Genomic DNA, 21,708 nt, shown 5'->3' with positions numbered 1-21,708 from the left:
TAAATTTCCAAAATTATTCCAGATTACCTCACTCATTCCTAATTCTCATTTATACCAAGACACCTTTACACACTTCTGGAACTGTCAGAGCAGCACAAAGGGGTTTTCGTGTAAATGAGAATCAGGCCCCATATCTCAGTCATAGGTTAACCAGTAAAATATTATTTTTAAGAAGTTATTCCTATTACTTATCTTAATGGATTTGATGTATATTAGTGGGAGCTGATGGACATGTCATGATTCATCACCTATTTCCATTTTCCAATGCCACTTCCCCGGCCTCACTTACTAGCCTCTTTCCCGAACAGGAACTACTAGGTGCTCAGCACTTTTACAAAATTAAACTACTTTTTAGGTGCCTAATTGCATTTAGGAGCCTAATTTAGTCCACTGTTTTTAAAATCTTGGCTGCAGTATTTAGTATTACTGCTTATATTTTGAGTGATCATGTAAAGAATGATCCTACTGTACTACAGAGAAGTGAAGAGATTGCTAAGATTGGTGTGGGAAGTTTAACAATGAATTCCTTGACTTTTGTGTTATTACAATCTCATCCTTACTGGTGCATATAACAGTGTAAATATAGAATTGCAAGAGCAATACAATACTTTCAAAATGAAGTTGTAGTTGTAATAATAATAATAATAAATAATAAGGCACAAACCTCACTCCAGTTCAAAAACTACTGCATAGGAATTGATTAGCAAAATGAAATCCTCAGGGTGAAGATCTAAAATCAGATGCATACACAGTACAAGATTTTCCAGATGACTGAAAGATGATGCACATACGGTGCTAAACAGAAAATTGCAGAACTGCTGCAACTCTGAACAAGAACAGAGTTTCATATGAGAGAAGAAAGAAGGGCAAAAATACCTATACAAGAAAATCTCTATATATGCTATCATTAGCAAATGAGGTAGGAGAAGGAAGTACACAAAAATTATTCCTAAATCATAGAATAATAGCTGATAATGGAAACATACACGTGAAAGCCAGAGGGAGATCTAGGTAATACTGGAAGATTTGTTCTGTGCCTAGCTATTGTTTACAAACCAATAATGATCTTTTACATAGTACTTTTTATCTACAGATTTCAAAGTACATTACAAAGCAGACTGTAAGTAATACTGTATGCAGATATTTAAGTCTACCCCATAGATATGACCTAGAGATTGTTATAATAATTTATGTTCATTGACCTTACTACAAGATGATTACATCTCCTCTCAGATGGGGTTACTGTACCTTGTTAAACACTTCAAAAGGCGTAAATGCTGCGTATCTGATGATATTCTCCTTGGTTGGTCCTGCCATTCCTCATGACCAGCTCCAACAGGAATCACACAAACAGATATATCCTGCTCCACTGAGCACCAGCTCTCCACTCACCAGCCCCCTAGCTGAGCATACAGTTTCTCTTATAGTCCTCCAGCCTACACTGCCACATACCCATAATGTTATCCCATAGACATCACATGCATTCAGATTTCAGACATGCACAGAGGTAGGTTAAAAAAGTGGTACCCTGGCTATATACCTGGTGTGTATATGTGTATATATATATATATATATATATATATATACACACACATACACACACACACACACACACACACACACACACACACATATATATATATATATATATATATATATATATATATATATATGAATGATCTCACATCCACTGTTTTTTACTTCACATGAACTTTTATGCAAAGGAAAAATAATAATTCTCCTACAACCTAACCTTGGTCTCACAATCCTGGAAGATGTTTTATAACAGAAAAGCCTCTATATGAACACATCACATCCTCATTCCATTTCTCAAAGACCTGTGATTCTCCTCTTGGTATTTTTTCCCCATTCCTCCTCATTCAGCTTCACTTTCATTTTTCCTTTCCTTTCACAGCCTTAACCGCTTCTCCCCCTCCTTAAGTCTCATTATCACATTTCATACAAATTTATCAGATGTATTTTGCACCTAAACCTCAGGACCTAGATTGTAGCTTTTAAATTGCATAGTTTTGGTTTTCTATCCATTCTGGGTGTGTGAATGAGTTGTTTTAACAGCTACTGTCCCAACTGTTGTTATAGCATATTTTAAATAGATTTTTTTTAAATCATCTCTGTACACATCCTTGTCATCTATAAATAACATTTAGGGTCAATTTTTCAATGAAAGACACTACAGATGCCCCCATAAAAATGCATGCATACTGGTTACATCTCAGTAAAACTTAAACTCATGTGCACAAATCAAGTAATTAGTAATGCAATTCGTAGTTCAGTGTACAATATCAACATAACATTTTCTATCTGCATGTGCAAATGCAGGATTAGGTAAATATCTAGAATAAGATCAGTCAGTTACTAATATGAAGTATTGCTTTAAAGAAAATGTAACCCTAGCTTTCTAACCATGACATGATGTAATAGTAACTATGAAGATTTTAGTTTTTAAAAAGCAAAAATGTGTATCAGAAGACTTAATTTGGATTACCATACATTTGTTTCATTTTTCTTATCATACTTAATGTAGCATGTGATTTTTAAAAAATGTTCATCTTACCTATAGGGTTTCTGTCAAAGAACAACACTGGAGCTTTCAAAAGTGATTGAAACATTTTGTTGTGCAAAGTTTGACCAGCATTCACAAGAACTGTAAATACCAACAGACTTCTTATTATGCCAAACAGTATTGTAACCACTGTCAAACCTAAAATTAAACAAATAAAATATAGTCACAGTATGTACATAGATCTATCTCTTTAATGATACAGTGAGAGCAGTTTAGTTAGAACTACATCAATTTTGTTCAGACAGTTCATGTGAAGTAAATCATAATCTTGAAGCTTAAGATTCAGGGTAAATGCTCTCTCCAGTATGAAGCATTACTATAAACTTGTTAATAGCTTCATTTATCCTAAAATTAATTGCCAGGTAAACAGTTTCTTCTTTGCTATTACTGTTTACAAAGATGCATTACTTTATACAACCACATGAAATTTCATTAATTATCTGATAATCTGTATAATATCCTTTGCACATCCATTCTGTCATGTAATTCATTATACAGTATTACACATAAGTGTGGCTTATGTTGGTCACTATTGAAAAGTCAATATTTGCAAACAGATACTAACCACATATGATCAGCTATTTCCTATTCTATGGATGGGAGAAATTGGCTCTATTTTAGATCCCACTGTGTGGCAACAGTGGGAAATGATGAGTTTTTAAATGTTAACCACTCTTTATAGTCACGTCTATCAATTCAACCATGCTATTTGCAGGAGTTTCTGCTACTTTAAAATTCTACATCAGTAAAATAATCCTTTACTTTTCTGAATCTCTGTTTTAAACAACCTCAAAAGTTCAGAAATACTGTAGCATTTATTTTTTCCCCCCATCACCCAATATCTGAAACAAAACACAGCCTTTTGCCAAATGTTCAAGAGTGGTAGCAATAGATCACAGACTATTAGCTACATCTTTTTGCAATTGTTTTTTAAGATTTTGAGGCAGGAGGGTTACATTAGGTTTCTGTAAAATGAACATGATACCAACCTACTGTTTTCAATTAAAAACAAAATACAAACAAAAGCTTTATCCTATTCTTGAGATATATTAAAATTTCAATATCAAATTTATCTTTGTTCTGTTACCTTACACAAATCTTGCCTTAAATCTGTACAGTTACTTTATTATTTGTAAAATGATTTGATTGTATAATCATAAAATGCCAGATTCTGCCACCCTTACTCATATCATGCAGCCCTATGAAGCTACTCATAAAATAAGGTACCATGCTCTGTGAGTAAAGGTGGTATTATCTGTCCCTTAAATTATAAGGTTATCAGGGCATGGATTTGCCCTTCCCTGTGCCCTCTGTGAATGTCTAGTGTACATGTGGGATCTATGAAAACAATAAATCTGTATCAGAACACATGAAGTGTGTGTTTGTTTCCCTGCTGTCCCTCAGGTCCGCCACATAAATGAGTGTTATCCGTCAAGAAATTATTGTGGTGCACAAAATTTTAAACAACTACAGTAAGCAAACTGAAGTTAATGACAACTAGTTAAGATTTGGGAGGGGGAGGGAGAAGCTTCTTACTATAGACTTGATTTTTCGATGCTCACTTTATCTTCTGACTAATCAAAATGGTATGTAAAAATTAAGTACTATGCATCAGATATTCAAAGGTATTTTAGATGCCTGATGATGCAGATCGGCACCTAGTGAGATTTTTAAAAGCATTCAGACATTCAACTCACATTGATGGGAATTAAGCACCTAGGCACTTTTAAAAATCCCACTAGGCACCTATCTGCATCTGCAGGTATCTAAATACCCTTAAAAATCTGGCCCTGTGAACCTATCAAAGATGCATTTTTATTGGTTATTTTGCTATGGAGCTTCAGAAGGAACCCACACACGCATGCTGAGTTTTAAAAAGCAAGCACTGTATATAAACACAAACTGGAACAGAGAGCTGCAGAATGAGGATCAATTTCTAATCCCTTTTGCCCACCCATATAACAATTTAGATTTGGCTGAAACAATCTATTAGTTTACCTTCCAAAATCCAGTACAAAGCAAATTAAGAGTCTGCATTCAACCTATTTCTTCTACTAGAGGTGGTTTTTTTTAATTATTTCAATTAAGTTAGTCAGGAAACAAGGCTCAGTCTGTTAATCTGCTCAGACATTACTAAATCACTGTTAGAAATCCTATTTTCCCGCACTGCTACTTAAAGTGCTCCTTTCAAAACTCTCTATTATAATGGAGCAAATGATTAAAATATTTTTTTACCTGCATAAATTCCTAAATAGTAACTAAGATCAAGATGTCTAGTCTCATTTACTGCATTATTTCCATTTGATGTGACATTCAGCTTTTCTTGCTGGTTTGACCTACAGAAATGTATGGAAAAGATAAATAATCAATACAAAAGGAAGATCACTTAAGCAAGGCATTAGCTAATAACTCTGAAACTGGAAAACATATCTGAAGTTTGCCATATATATTTATCATATTAATCACATGTACCTTTTACTACTTTTAAATTGAACTTCAGTCAAGATCTCCAATTCTAAATATTATCTGTGTTCACGTGGTCTTGGATTACAGCTGGATACAGACTATTATGAGTCACTTTACAGCAAGAATTTTATTTTCCCCACAAATAAAGTAAGAGGGGATTAATAGAGAAGATTGAACAAACTCAGAATTTTCTTGGAACAGGATTTTTCCCCCTCTCTATATAGTACGGATTTCTATTAATTATCTGACACTTCTCTGCAAGAAGTCAAACAACTTACCAGTACGAAAGCCACCAATCCTGAAGCACATAAGCAACCTGGAATAAACAAAGGCAAACATCTGAATTAATTTATGAAAGGTATATAACACAAGAGAATTAAATTTCCTCAGCCATTCTTCTATGCCCACTGGTAAAATCTGTCATTAAAAAAATCTGTTTCCCATGCACGATACGGAGATGATGTATATATTTAGGGCCCAATCTCATTTTCCAATTAGTAGTACACGTCACTGCATATCTAGTAAAATCAAATACTAGGCATCCACATGAAAGTGCACTAGCTGATTTTTCTAAGACCAGCAGTGATTTGCAGAACGTATTAGGAAGCTGGAACCCTGAAACCTGTATGATGGTGAAACAAGGGGAAAGCAAGACATTTAACAAAAACCAGATATAACAATTATCTGTAATGTATGTTAATTGTATATCAAATTGTTGTGTCTTTCTGTTCCTAAATTCCCTACTGTAGACATCTAAAACTGCTTCTTGCTTAGTACATGTGCTCATATGCATAAGATCCAACTCCTGATGTTCAGTTCAGAACTTCATTTTTTAAGACATAATTAGGAACACAATGTTAAACAGAAGGAAAAATTTAAAAGAATTTCTGCCCATCTTCCCCCCTCAAAGATGATTACGATCTTACAAGCTCTGTAACAGAGCTTAATTTATCTCAAAATCTACCTCTGTTCATTCAACTAAAATACTGTAGGTCTACCCTAGAAAGATCAGATCATATTCACCATCTTCCCAAACACAGATCCTCTAAATTCAAGGACCCTGTGCAAATTGTCTTATTTCCTCAAAATTATCTTTGCATCCAAGACCAATCATTTCCACAAAATTCCTTTGAACCTTCTCACCACAACAGAGTAACATGGGCATAACATACCATCCTCAAAATAACTTCACTGGTTCCCCATTCATTTCAGGATACAGTTCAAAATTGTTCTCCTTGGTAAAAAATCCTTCACAAACTTGCTCCAGCTTGCCTCATACATATAGTCTTCCTCTGTTTCCCATTCCCTATTTCCTCTGCTTGGCAAATAACAGTTTCTTATTTCTTTCCATAATCTCCTGTCTGTTAGCAGGAGAGTCTTTTGCTCTGTAGCTCTTATATCAAAAACAGCTTTCCTCTATCACTCTGCCTCATTAGCTATACTGCACATTTCAATTCTGAACTGAAAACACATTTTCTCCCATACCTATACCTCAAATGCAATCTATGGCTGCCATTATTTTTATTTAACTTAGTAATTACATTATGCATATCTGAAAAGGGTAGTGGGATGCAATTTGTATGAATGACAATAGGAAATAAATTATACAACACAAAAGTGCTTTAAATTTATCAGTAGGACTGTTGAATTGAAGATTACTACCCTAATATCCCATTGGAGTACAAATTTCAACTACTGGAACCACATTCAGATATTATCAAATTTGATCAGGTATACAGCAAAGTATTAAAAGGATTAGACATAAGAGCATCATGTACCAAAAACTTTTCACTTAACCATCAGAACAGACAGTACACAATGTTAATGTAAACACAAACCAAAAGTCTATTCTTTATTATTTGCAACACGCATCGGATATCTTACCTGTGCCAAAATATTTAGAAATAAAAGTATAAAAATTACAAAGTAGTTTGCTCCAGCAGCAAAATATTTCCTGTAAATCTTAAAGTTTATTTTCCCCTCAGACCTGCTCTCTTCTGGCAGCTCAGTCACCAAAGGTTCAGTCTATAAAAAAATAAAATGGATAAGAAAACTGATCCTAAAATTCATATTAAACTCATTGTTCCAGAAAAAATTACTGATACGTCAAAGTTATGAATCAGCAAAATACTAAATAAAGCAATAAAATGATTATACATATTAAAATATTTTTAAAACGTTAGAATTGTGACACAAAAACAAGAGAAGACAGGGAACTCAATCTTACAGCACGTTACTACTCCATGAATTTGACTCTGTAAAACAGAACGGTAAGAGTTCCATCTTCGTCTCTCAGTGACTCCATGTTAAAAGTATTCAGTTTACAAGTAACCAGATGTTTGTTCTAATTGCCAGTGCTGCTAACTAAACCTCAACTGAGAGCCAACCTGAGTTTTTTCTCTCTCGTGCATCAACATCCATAATAAAGGTTTCAGAGACCAAGATCACACTTTGGGAAAGCATCCATATTAAGAAAGAGTGCTTAAGCATGTGTTTTCCCTGAATAGGAACAGTTTAAAGCATGTGCTTTTCTGAATCAAGGCCTTAAAAAAAAAAAAAAAAAAAAAAAAACTATAACTAAAAGCTAGTCCCTTTAATGGCTCAAATTCAACAGGAGCAAGTGCTTTGAAACAATTCAGACCAGAAGAGCCACAACATTCCAGCCAACTTCTTGTAACAAATTCTCCTAAGAATAAGTGCCCACAATGGAACTTGTAGTGGGGAAAACAGAAAAACAGAAAAAGAGGATGGTTTATAACTAATATTATATAAATATATTTAAATCCATGCAGATCTGGTTACCCCATCTCAAAAAAAGAGACACTGGAATTGGAAAAGGTACAGAAAAGGGCAACTAAATGATTAGGGGTGTGGAAAAGCTTCCATATGAGGAGAAATTAATAAGACTGGGACTTTTCAGCTTGGAAAAGAAACAACTAAGGGGAGATATGATATAGGTCTATACAATCATGATTGGTGTGGAGAAAGTAAATAAGGAAATGTTATTTAATCCTCATAATAGAAAAAATAGAGGTTACCAAATGAAATTAATAGGCAGCATGTTTAAAACAAACAAAAGGAAGTATTTCTTCACACAACACACAGTCAACCTGTGGAACTCCTTGCCAGAGGATGTTGTGAAGGCCAAGACTATAACAGGGTTCAAAAAAGAACTAGGTAAGTTCATGGAGGATAGGTCCATCAATGGCTATTTGCCAGCATAGGCAGGGATTGCAGTTTGCCAGAGGCTAGGAATGGCCGATGGGATGGATCACTTGATGACTGCTTGTTCTATTCATTCCCTCTGAAGCACCTGGCATTGGCCGCTGTTGGAAGACAGGATCCTGGGCTAGATGAACCATTGCTCTGACCCAGTGTGGTGGTTCTTATGTTTTTAATTGCCCTTTCACACCCATGAACAGACTACTTGCAAAATGGCTCATCCCATCAGCTTGAATTCTGGAAGAAGGAAATAAAAATAGCCGACAAGAAAAGTTTTCATCTCTCTTTTTCTGTTTAAACTCTTACGGGGCCAGAGCTACAAAACAGAAGCAGTGATCCCCATTGCAAACCTGAGTTAGCCCTAAAAGACATTCAGAGCTGATAGATTACTACAGTTATGCCACCTTTAGGAAACTTGCTTTAAGCTTGTAATAATGCTCTCATTTCTTCTTCCTAATTAATAAATCCTTAAGTAGTTTACTATAGGATTGGCTTCAAGCGTTGTCTTTGATATGAGATCTGAGGTACAAATTGACCTGGGGTAAGTGACTGGTTTTTTGGGACTAGAAGCAACCTGAATCTTGTGTGATCTTTGGTGTTCTACAACCAACTATCACCAAGTCCATCTTGGCAATACAACCTGGAATTCCCAAGAACTGTCTATAACTCCATGGTAAGATTGTTACAGTGATTTAGGAGTTCACATGTGTTACTGGATTGGTAAAATCTACTTATAGCACACACAATCAGTTTGATGTCTCTGACCTGCTTCTTGACAGTCTGCCCTGAAGTTGGCACTCTTGGCCATGACTCATTCCAGACAGCATGACATGAGCACTTTTGATGGGAAATCAAAATAAGGAACCCACTGGCTTTAATACTAGTTGGCAGGGAATGAGTTTAAACAAACGTAACTCATCACTAACAAATGCCAGTAAAATATCAGGCTTTTTTGGTCTAAAATTTTTATTCTGAAAAGTCTTAAAATACAGAACATTGCAGAGAAGAACCCTGGCCCCCTCCATTTGTATTTGTTTTTATATGTATGCACATATTCTCTTTTTTAGAGCAGACTAAATAATGGTATTTATAGGCATAGGAGTGGAGAGCACACAGGCCTCCTGCACAAACATATCTAATGCACACCAAAACTATGTTAAAAGAATGTTTTAGATTGCAGAGTAAAACACTCAGAATGTCAGAATTCAGCATCCTTGTGTATATACATTACGATACAGTCTTTAATTATATAATTATATACTAAATGCTTCATTCAGTACTCAGGATGAACCAGCTTCTGGGACTGAATCAGGGTTGCATAGTGAAGGAGGTTGTCGCCTGTAGGCCCCCTAGCTGATTTCTTGCAGAAGCAGAAGGTGTGTAATGAATAAGGCAGGGGACTGTAGGAAGAGAACATAAGAACGAGCATACTGGGTCAGACAAATGGTCTATCTAGCACAGTATCCTGTCTTCTGATACTCGTCAATGCCAAGTGCTTCAGAGAGAATGAACAGAACAGGGCCATCATCAAGTGATCCATCCTCTCTTGTCCACTCCCAGCTTGCGGTGGTCAGAGGCTAGGGGCACCCAGAGCATGGGGTTGCATCCCTGACCACCTTGGCTAATAGTCATTGGTGGACCTATCCTCCATGAACTTATCTAATTCTTTTTTTAACCTAGTTATAGTTTTGGCCTTCACAACATCTCCTGGCTATGACTTCTACAGGTTAACTGTCCGTCGGTGAAGAAGTACTTCCGTATGTTTGTTTTAAACCTGCTGCTTATTAATTTCATTGGGTCACCCCTGAATATTCTCATGGCTAAGGCAGTTGAATGCTGCCCTGGAGAACTGGATTCTAATGCAGCCTTTGTCACAGAGTTCCTGTGTGATGCTGGGCAAATTACTTAAACCAAACTTTTCACAGGTGATCACTAATTGTATGTTTGCTGTTTTCTGAAAGCCCAATGGGAGCTTTTATTTAATATTCAAAGTGCTACGTATTGTTAAGTATTCTGAAAAAAAAAAATCAGTTTTTCGGTGTCTCAAATTGGGCATCCAAAGTTAAGGTCAAAAGTCTCCCAAGTGTCTCTGTTCCTCAGAATCCTACTTGCAAAATGGGGATGATAATTGCCCCATTCAATGAGCACCATTTTTCCTGTGTGCTGACTGAGGCTGAGATCCTGTAGAAAAACTAGTATGTGATCATGTGATTAAAGTCTTTATCTTAATGCATTCATTGATGTACAGACAACCTTAATTATGGCATTTCCTAACTTCTGAGTGTCTGAGTCTGCAAGCTTAATGTTCCTTTGAGAGGGAGAAAGGGACAGAGAAAGAGAGAGTGTGTATCTGTGTGTGTATAATACATACACGTGCTCTCACACAGTTAACTATGGGCCCACTTGGGAACATGAACTTCTCTCACACACTTTTCTCCTCTTGACTTCAGTCCCTTCTCGGGGCTGTGTCCTGTCACCACAAGACTATAGAATCATAGAAATGTAGGACAGGAAGGGCCCTCAAGAGGTCATCAAATCCAGCCTTCTGCACTGCAGCAGGACCAAGTAAACTTAACACATCCCTGACTGGTGTTTGTCCAACTTGTTTTTAAAAGCTTCCAGTTATGGGGGACTCTACAACCTCCCTTGGAAGCTTATTCCAGATCTTAACTACCCTTACAATTAGAAAAAAAAAAACTTTCCAGTATCTAACCTAAATCTCCCTCGCTGCATATTAAGCCCATTACTTCTTCTCCTACTTTCATGGAAATGATGCAACACACACACAAAAATCACCGCATAATGTCAAGACTGACAGTAACAGCCACTAAAATTGGTGAGCTACTCCTCCTACTGAAATCTAATTTAATCACTGATATAAAAGCACAACAATGCAAACCCTTACCAAAAGAATCTCATAATTTGAATCAAATTAACAAGTAAATATGTTACCTAATTCATATTTAATATACTCACAGGTGGCTGTTCTGTTGCTCCATCTTTCTGTGACTGCACCAAGGAATCCTGTGACCAGACAGAGGATTGTGAAAAGGTACGGTTCCTTGTTAACTTCATATTGGGGGTTCCAGGAATTGGTGACTGTTCATCCTCTTCATTTTTTTTTTCAAAAGGGAAGCAAAATCGATTCCAGATCTCAGGAACTCTGAATAGGTCCCTTTTCCCACCATTTTACCCTACAGCAAAATAGTTTTAAAACTTTGTTCACATTCTGTAAAGGGTGAATTTAACCATCTGTTGCATAAATCTTCATTTCTGGAGCCCCATGGTTTTTGACACATGTACTGTCTGTAAATAAAAGCTCAAGATATTTCTTAGAAACCCTCACCTCACAACAGCTGAAAGAATAAATTCTTCCAATTATCTGTTCTTTTTTTGGAGTAAGACATTACTGGTAAGATCCTTCCCTGATCGCCGCGCCCCCACCCCCCCACCAGCCCCTTCATGCCAGGTAAAAGGGCCAAAGTGTCATAAGGGACCCGAATCTGGACGGGGGAGGACTCCCTCATTGCAGGACCTGCGGAAGATAGCCTTACACCTGCAGAGGCAGGCTGCCATATCATAGCCACCCAGAACTGGGAGGGTTTAAAGCCACCCTAGCCCCCTGCTCCTAATGGGGCTCTTAGAGTACCCACACAGAATTTCACTTCGTGTATTTCAGCCTAAAAAAACCCAACACAATAGAACCTTTTGTACCTATGCAGGAAATTACTGTATCCTCAAGGTGATCTGCCAAGGAAAAAGATGGGTGTTGTGGCCTTTTTTGCAACTTTATGATGTATAAAGAAGGTTGAATGATCCTGCTTTCCCCACCTTAAAAAGTAGGGAAAGGATCCTACAATTTTATTTTTTTTTATCTTGAGTATTGAAGACAATCAAGTCTGGGGCTCTCTGCTTTTGCTGGAAGACTATTTGGTCTCAGATGCATATGGCCTTTTCTCAGCCTTTAATAAAAAGGGAACTCAGGTACTGATTCTAATAAATACAGCCACTCCTGCTCCTCCCCCTACCCCAACTATTTATTAAGGCACCAAAATAAATCTTAACAACAAACAAAGTTTTAAACACTCAATAAAAATCACTTTCTTACAGGCAGAATATACAACATGATCATATGCCAGTTCAGATTTTTCAAGCAAGGTATTCTAAGAAAACTCTTCTCAGCTTTTCTTATTAATAACTACATACACTTAACGAATGTCTTTAGGAGACATCAAATACATTTATAAACTGTAATTATACTTTAATATTTTACAGAAAATCACTTTTCCTAACTCTTCACCTTTTCATCTTCAGAGAATGAACGAGTAGTAGAAACATCTGAGTTTTAAAAGCTAGCTGGTGATGTCACTTACCTCTTTTAAAATCAAAATCTGGTTTACAGCATGGAGGTATTGCAACTGATGAGTCACTAAAATAGAGACCTTTCGGTGCAAGGCCTGATAAATACACCTGCAAACAGAAGGAAAGACATTGCCAGCATATTAATATTCTAAAACATTTTTGTATGTTATAGAAATATTTATAAAACCACATATATTCATTACTTTGTCTTCAAAGAAGAAAAATACCACCATAGGATAAGCAGACACCCAAAATAATATACTTGTCAAAATCATGTTAACTTGGCATGTTTCTAATCCACTGAACAACAGAGCTCTGTGGGAATCTCTTATTTAACTACTGTGTGTTTACAAGGTAGGTGAAATAAACCAAATTGTGAATGAACATTTCTGATTCTAGAGAAAAAAAGATTACTAAGGAAATCCTATAATTGTGCATTAAGCCTATTATTAATACATGTACATGTCTTAAAATAAACAGGGCTATGAACAGCACAGACCTATTTAATCAAAATGAAATTCACAGAAGAGAAGGAAGTTAGGCAACATATTTGTAGCATAGACAATTATCCCACAAACAAGGGCAAAATTCAACTTCTGTGAACTAAATTTCCAAAAGTTTGTGGAATATGTAATTAATACAAAGAGGAGGAGTGAACATTATTATTGGCCTGGACCATGTCTCAAATGTGTGTATGGAGGGGGATCCTTCAAGCATAGCTCATCCCCTTCTATCCCTCCTTCACAGAAAGGGGACTCTCCTGTCTATGTGATATCATCCCTTTCTCATGCCCCAGATGGAGGGATAACTGGGCTAAAAATCAGTGAGTGGCATTCACAATGCTCACTAGCATTCTTAGATGCTGAAACTGAGAAATATTGCCCTGAAAATCTTGAGAATATTAAGTTATGTGCTTTTAAAAGGTTTCCAGCCTACGCACAATTAGACAGCAGGATCAAAGGACTGATTTATTTAAAGTAGAATCGCCTTTATTGAAACCAATGTATTAATGGCCCCATTTCCATCTAGATTTTTACATTAGAAAGTCTCGTTTTGTGAAGGGATGAGGACACTCCAAGTTAAAAAAAAAAAAAAAAAAAAAGGATAAGGGGGGAAAGCATGATTCAAAAAAAGGTTGAGAACCCCAGTCTAACCTGTTCTTAAAAAGCTCCAACAATGGGAAGTCTAGGGAGGTCCTTTGGTATCCTATTCCAATACTTTACTATCCTTAGAGTCGGAAAGTTTTTCCTAATATCTAATCTAAATCTCTCTTGTTGCAGATCTGGGGCTCATCTACACAAACAATTAGACTGCAGCAAACTGGGATGTGACTCTACCATGCACTAGCCTGCTGTGGTCTACCTGTCCCTTCTTGCCTACGTTATGGCTACTAGGAAGGCCACCTTCCATGATAGGTACAAAAGAGAACATGTTGCCTACGGTTCAAATGGCAGTCTAATCAGTGTGGACAGCTAAGGTCCCACTGAGGAACTGGCTGACGGGTTTGAGGGAACATTCTGTCGAGATCCTGGAGGAAATGACTCACTATGTGATTCGAGAAAACTGAACAGCCCGCCACCCACGGATGGAACACTGAGATTGCCGCTAGGTGGACCTTTAGCGAGGATAGTGACAACCTCTGATGCTTGAGGTGTAACAGATAGTCCAGGATAAGCAATATTGATAAAACTTTCGGGGGAAACCCTTTCTGCCAGGACTAGAGGGAGAACCTCTTCCACTTCACCACGTAGGCAGGCCTTGTGGAAGGTTTCCTATTTCCCAGGAGGATCTCCGTAGCCTGCTCTGAACACTCCATCTCCTGCTGGTTCAGTCATGGAGCTTCCAAGCCATGAGATGAAGGGATTGCAGGTTCAGGTGACAAAGGTGACCCTGATCCTGCATGATCAGGTCTGACACTAACGGAAGACTGATGGGGGTCTCTACAGCGAGCTCAAGCAGCGTGGAGAACCTATACTGGCGTGGCTACACCAGGGCTATCAGGATCAGCACTGACTTGTCTCTTTTGACCTTCAGAAGGATCTTGTGTATCAAGGGAATCGGCGGAAAGGTGTAAAAAACAAGTGACCTGACCAGGAAATGAGGAAAGCATCCAATATTGAACCCTGACTGTAGCCCTGGAAAGAGCTAAACTGCATAGATTTGCTGTTGGACTTTGTCACGAATAGGTCTACTTGGGGAATTCCCCACTTTTGGCAGATGTCGTTCATCTGAACGCAGGGACCATTTGTGGGTAGCTATCAACCTGCTGAGGAAGTCCGCTGGCACATTCTGGGACCCCGGGAGGTATGACGCTTCTATATGGATTCTGTGAGTTATGTAGAAGTGTCAGAGCTCGAGGGCTTCCTGGCACAGGGGAGAGGAGCAAGCATCCTCCGTTTGTTTATATAAAACATCACTGTTGTGTTGTCAGTTTTTACTGAAATGCATTTGCCCTCCAGATGATCCTTCAAAGCTTGACATGCTAACTGCACTGCTCTCAACTCCCTTACATTGATATGAATGACTACTGTCCCTGGGTTTCCAGCCAGCCCACACTGGCCGCCCAACCTGAGTCCAAGGCGTCGGTTACCAGGGTCATGGTGGGATGTGGGCTCAGAAAGGTGAATCCTGCACAGACCATTCCCTGGTCTAGCCACCACCCAAGCGAAACTAACATTGGTGTCAGGATCAATACCACTTTGTCTATACAATCCCAGGAGAGGCGATAAACTGAAGCCAGCCACGCCTGCAAACGCCTGAGATGTAGTCTGGCATACTGAACCACCTGAGTGCAGGCTGCCAGGCGTCCCAACAGTGACCATAGAGTGATGATCTATCATAGAGGAATAGAGAAAATGTCGCAAAACTGAGACTCCAGCAGAAAAGCTCTGGATTTGTTCAAATCTAAAACTGCCCCTATGAACTCTGTCTTCTGCACAGGGGTGAGGACAGACTTGTGTGTGTTGACCAAGAGACCTAGACTGGAAAAGTTAGCTTTATGAACTCTGTGTCCGATTCCACATGTTGTCTGGATTTCTCCTTGATCAGTCAATCATCCAGATACGGGAAGACCTGGATCCACCACTTCCTGAGGAAAGCGGCAACCACCGCCATGCATTTTGTAAAGACTCTGGGAGCAGCCAAGAGGCCAAACGCAAGTACAGTAAGCTGGTAGTGGTGACTGCTGATCACGCATCTGAGGAATCGCTTGTGTCTTGGGATGATTGACACATGGAAGTATGCATCCTTGTGGTCGAGGGCGGCATACAATCTACTGGATCCAGTGAGGGAATGATTGACACCAGGGAGACCATATGGAACCTCAGCTTCTTTACCAACTTGTTGAAGTTTCTTAGGTCCAGAATCGGTCTGAGACTGCCCTAGGCTTTCGAAATTAGGAAATACCGTGAATAAAATAATCTTCCCCTTAACTCCAGAGGAACCTCTTCCACCACTCCCACTTCCAGGAGCCACTGAAATTCTTGAATTAGAAGTTGCTCATGAGAGGGATCCCTGAAGAGGGACGGGGCATAAGGGTGGAAGGGAGTTGAACTCCCAGTTACACCATGCATAGAATCCATTTGTCTGATGTATTCTGGGCCCACACATGGGAAAAATGGGATAAGCAGTTCGAAAACAACAGGGATGGATGATCTGAGTGCTGTATTGCTATGCTGTCCTCAAGCGCATCCTCAAAAGTTTTGTTTTGGGCCAGAGGCTGCTTTGCAAGGCCCTCGTTTTGGCCCAATGAGGACTGGTAGGGTTTTCTTCTGTTGTTTCTGCCCCTTCTGTGATTAAAATCCTGTCTTTGATAGGCCTGGTAAAACTGGGGAATAGCCTGCAACTTGAAATGTCTCCTTTGGGGTGCCGGCTTGTGCAGGACCAAGACTACAAATTCTTTCTTAGAGCCACCTGGAACAGACTCTGCAAACTTTTGGACAGACCCCCAGGTGTTGTAGGAGTATCTACTTAAGATAGCCTGGTGATTCGCCACCTGGAGCTAGCAGGCCCCCGATGGAATACATCTTCCTGTCCATTTTCTTGGTCTCCTTGGCTCTGGTGTAGGGTCCTGGCTCCCCTGCCCTTTCCTCTTGTTCACAGCCGCGACGACTATGGAGCTGGGGGGAGGAGGGAATACTCATAACCCTTATATGGGACGAAGTATTTCCGTTCAACTCTTTTTGCAGTTGGGGGAATTGAGGTTGGGGTTTGCCACACTGTCTTCATATTTTTATCAGTAGTTTTTAATCAAAGGCAAGGCCACCCTCAACAGGCCCGATGGGTATAATATATCTGTCATTGGGTCCACTCTCCCTTCAGAAACCTCCTCGACCTGGATCCGCAAGTTCTGTGCAACATGACGGAGAAGGTCCTGGTGCATCCTATTGTCCTCTATTACAGGTGCTGGAGCGGCACTGTCACAGCCTCATCCAGTGAGGTGGATGAGGATTCTCTTAATGGGACAATTTCTTGTCCTTCAGCACCTAGAGGCACCCACGGTACCGAACGATCCGACTCCTCAACAGTGCCAGGAGTGTCGGACTCGGTACCGACGTAGGAGCCATAATCAGCGCTGTGTCCGGGTTCGAGGTCTTGCTCGATACCAATATTGGTGTTGTGTCAAGAAAGGATCTCTGATCTGGCCTGGTAGAACCTACTCTCCAACACTAAGTACAAGGACTAACTGAGCTTGATGAAAAGCCCACGGGGTCCAGAAGGGCCATTGGGACAGGATCTGCAACTGTGGGAGCCATGGCACTGCAAAGGGATGAGACATCTCTTGGACTTGGTGCCAACTCCTGTCCGGTGCTAACTCCTCTGTGAGGTGTATGCTCCGCCTTGGACCCACTTCTAGGGAATCATGACAGCGCAGTGCCCCTCGGTGCCAGTGACTGCTGGGACATTAGAGCAGGCTTCCCCCTTGAACGGCACCAACCTGCGTGGCACTGGACCTACCACCTCCAGTGGTCTTCCCCTAGACTACAGTTGCTGCGGCACCGTGCTCTCGATGAGCTCCCTGTCCACTTTAAATGTCTCCAGAGTGGAGGATAACAATGTCCTCCACCACCTCCTCCAAATCCCTAGAGGGCGGAATAGTTGGCACCAGACTTGACACGACCTTCTACAGGGCCGGAGTCAACAGTGCCACTGATCTAGGGGCAGTGCCCAACTGGCCCAACGCGGGTCACACCGCACTATCTCCCTTACACCCCAATGATTTTGGCGTGGGCAAGCAACCCCTATCCGTCTTCTTGTTCCTCTTCCTGGGGACAGGCAAGTGGGAGCAGTGCTGAGCGCTCACGATTCTCAGTTCCGGTGACTTGAGTCCTTCCTAGGCACCAGGTCACAGATAGAGGCTGAAGTGTTCCTAATTGATGCCGATGCACTGACGCCGGCTCCAATAGCCTCGGAGATGGTCGAAGAGCCACCTCCATAAGGAGGAACTTCAATCTCTGACTTCTGCCCTTTTGGGTGAGAGGGCGGACCCCCCTGCAAATTTTACAACAGTCTTTCTGATGTACCTCCCCGAGACACTTAAAACACTTGGAGTGCAGGTCACTCTTTGACATGGCTTTGCACTCCTCACATGGTTTGAATGGTTTTGACCGAGGCATGCCCTGGCCACTGGAAGAACGGACTGATCCCTAAAGGGATCTGCCTAAACTATCTACTTAACTGCTTTAACTGCTAACCATTAACACTAATTGAACTATTTACAGGTACAACAGGATTGAAGCACTGGGGGAAGAGAACCCTTGCAGAGCAAGAGCCGATGGATTCCAGCTGACAGTCACAGATGGTAAGAAAGAACTGAGGAAGCAGAGGGTCAAGCAGGGCCCTATACAGGGTGTTATGGACGCGTGACTCCAAGGGGCTCCAGAGCTGACCCTATGGGTACCACTGGGGGGAAAAACCTTACAGCAACCGTGCACAAAGTGCACACACACCTAATTGGAATCAACATAAGCAAGCACTCGAAGATGATTGTGGAATTTCCCTCCAAAATTACACTGAATTATTCTGAAGTGAAGATTTGGCAATATTCCAGTCTTGCACAACTGACATGTTTAAAGTCCATTATTTCACAACCTCGCCAAACTAGGAATAGGAGCTTTGTCCCACTGGAAAAAGAGGATTCCCAGATTTCACTGGAAAACATGACACTTGCTTCTGGCCCTGGAAGGACTCAGGATAATAACATCACTACAATCTTAGAAGCTAATTTTCTAAATACATTATTTTAGTCATTTTGGAAGTTTTTTAAAGAACACCAGCTTCAAAGAAACACCACTTCGGTCTAAATTTTTTTTTACCTGCTAGTGTTCTAAATAGCACCTAAAATTACTAATATAATTGAAAGATGAGAGTGGAAAAAAGGATCGTAATTTGTTTTTTTTTTTCACTCTTTCCTCTCCATAACATCAGTTAAGTTTAGTCAATTTCAGAAATGACATTTAAATTGGTCAGTGTTTTTACATTTATTAGCTGTAACTTTGTTCTCTCCCTCCAAATCCTATATACTCGCACTCTAATAAGTAAGACTGTGCCTACATTGCCCTGCAATTCAGATTACAGAGTATGAATAGCAGCACGCAACAAAGTGCTGCACTTGTAACTCCCCTATGTGGACACTGACGGCACCAACAAAAAGATTCTTCATTCTCATTAATGTAATTCTGTTTGAAGACAAGTTTTAGTTTTATTCTTTCACTTCTGCAAAAAAAGATATATACACACAAACACTATGGCTGATGGCCGGCTTCCCTCTAGTGGATCTCATGCTTTGCTCCCATTGGGGGCCAGGAAGGTGCCCGTCACCCCGTCTTCCCTGGGAGGTGTGGGGGGGAAGGACCCGGGCCCACCCGCTCCTCCGGGTCCCAGCTCAGGGGCCCTATGAACAGTAGTTGCAGACTGCTGGCTCTGTATTTTGGAGCCACAGCCTCTTCCCCGGGCTACTTTCCCCCCTCAGTCCTGCTGGCCTCTCAGGCCCTGTGTCCGTGTTGCCCCTTGCTGGGCTCAGTACCTTCTTTGGGGTTCCTCCGCTCTTCCACACTCTGCTACTCTGGTCCGCTGCTTTGCTCCGCTCCACACAGCACAACACCTCTGCTCCCTCCAGCTTGTGCCCTGTGTGTTTGAGGCAGAGCCCTTTTATGGAGCACCTGGCTGATCCCTAATTGGCCTCAGCTGGCTCCTAATTGCCCCCTCATGGCTCCGGTTAGGCTGCAGGGAATACAGCCCTGATCACCCTGGGGCTGATATACCTCCCTTCATGTACTCTCCTGCCGCCCTCTGCCCTTGATCTATCACAATACACACACACACACACACACATATTACATTTTGCTTTTTCCCCTAAGCATTCTCTTTTTGGCACCTTATGCACGTGCTTAACTATACTCTAGTCAGTCCTATTGATTTCAATAAAAATACAGTTGTGAAGTTAAGCACATGCACAAATGCTTGCAGGATTTGGGACTTTGTTACTAATTTATATTTCGTTTGTTCATTCATTCTGAGTTTCCCTGTCACCTTTTAAGGGTATGGACTATGATCCTTAAAATATTTCCGCAAATTTCAACGAACTTTATTTAAATGTACATCTTCAGAAACCAAGTACAAAATCTTTTACAAATGCAGATCAAAATTCTCTACAACTTACTAAAGAACAAAACCTGTGGGATACAGACAGGACATGCTGAATGCACAAACTTCTATGACGCTATTTCTCCTTTCACACTTATTTTACTACATATATTCCCAATTCATGAGATGCTTCAGCATGCTCTGTACTAGTGGTGTAGTTGAACTACAGAACACCAATAGAGCATGTAGCTGGAATCCAGAGGGTCACATAAGTTGCTTTTTTTGTTATTATATTGTGCAGTTTTACATAAATAAATAAAAATTATCTTTTGAGGTATTAAACACTTTGTGAAAATGCACAATATGTGGGGGACACCCGTAAGTCTTTCAGTTGCCTTTTGTAACTATATAACGCTACTGCAATATTTGCACTCTTTTTTGGGTATTCCTTACACGAAGCTTTAAAAAAGTTGAGTGAATGCGTTACATTTTCTAATTGTAAAGGCCAAAACTGAGAAGTGTTTAAGGGTGACCACTGCAGTGTAAAAAAGCCGCTTACCAGTCCCTTCTCACATTGGCTCTATATTCCAGTGGGATACTATGGATGATGTACCGTTACCAGTATAGCACAGAACACAGATCTGATGTGAGTTACAAAGTGAGTTAACAACAATCTTTGATTTCAAGGGGGCTTATGAAAGGAAAAAAATCCTTTAATAATTTGTATACTGAATATCCCTCCGACACTAACTATTTGGAGAATTGAGCATATTACTGATACTTTTTTCTAACTACAGTGTTTTCAAGTCCTATTTAAAATAAAACACATATAAGGTCATATTTTGAAAGATGCTGCAGCCTGTCCTCTAATTTTATGCTGTCTGTTGCTAAGAAAGTGAAGGAAGATTCTGGCAAGTAAGAATGAGGTTAAGATATTTGTCAGCTGGCACAGCGAATGTTTCTAGTCACTGTAAAGCTTGGCAGATAGAAGAGCGTCAGGAAGAAGTACTTGTCACTGCACTGACGAAGTAAAAAGAAGATTGCATTCACACATTAACTCTTTAAAACCCTGCTTTGGGTTATGCCAGTACATTTGGTGAATTGCCAATTTAATTTACATATGCGCACGGTCTGAAATAATTATGTACCTTATAGAAATACTTTATAAACTGTATTAACTATGAGGAAGGAGAATAAGAATAGATAGAAAATTTTTAGGGTAAAGTAGTTTACTAAATTCACATAACTTTTTGCACAGTGGACCACATTTTAGCGGTGAGACTACCCTATAGGCCCACTAACTGTCTTGAGGACAATCTCCCTTTGGTGTAGAACATTCCTAAAGCAAATGCTACTTTCTATTAGGAAAGTATTTACGTACATTTAACTATATTTAGGACAATGAAGCATCTGAAAACAAGGAAGAAAGCCAGCACAGCATGACCAGCAAGCTCACCACAAACCACAACTTCAAAGATTGGGTTTGTACT

The 21,708-nt window shown here is 39.9% G+C and overlaps 1 protein-coding gene across 1 annotated transcript in view; it reads right to left on the bottom strand.

The window, feature by feature from the left end:
* The window catches only part of ABCC4 (ATP binding cassette subfamily C member 4 (PEL blood group)), a 175,638-nt gene that overhangs the window by 109,274 nt on the left and 44,656 nt on the right, over nt 1-21,708 (bottom strand). The window contains 7 exon segments of the mRNA XM_067536920.1: nt 2,576-2,722; nt 4,820-4,920; nt 5,329-5,366; nt 6,935-7,075; nt 11,249-11,391; nt 11,394-11,466; nt 12,646-12,742. Coding sequence (XP_067393021.1) covers nt 2,576-2,722; nt 4,820-4,920; nt 5,329-5,366; nt 6,935-7,075; nt 11,249-11,391; nt 11,394-11,466; nt 12,646-12,742 — 740 coding nt within the window.

Source organism: Emydura macquarii, unplaced genomic scaffold, assembly GCF_026122565.2.
Source record: "Emydura macquarii macquarii isolate MOO-44397 ecotype Brisbane River unplaced genomic scaffold, CSIRO-AGI_Emac_v2 contig_3671, whole genome shotgun sequence".
Taxonomy (NCBI): domain Eukaryota; kingdom Metazoa; phylum Chordata; order Testudines; family Chelidae; genus Emydura; species Emydura macquarii.
This window is presented reverse-complemented; position numbering and strand designations above follow the sequence as displayed.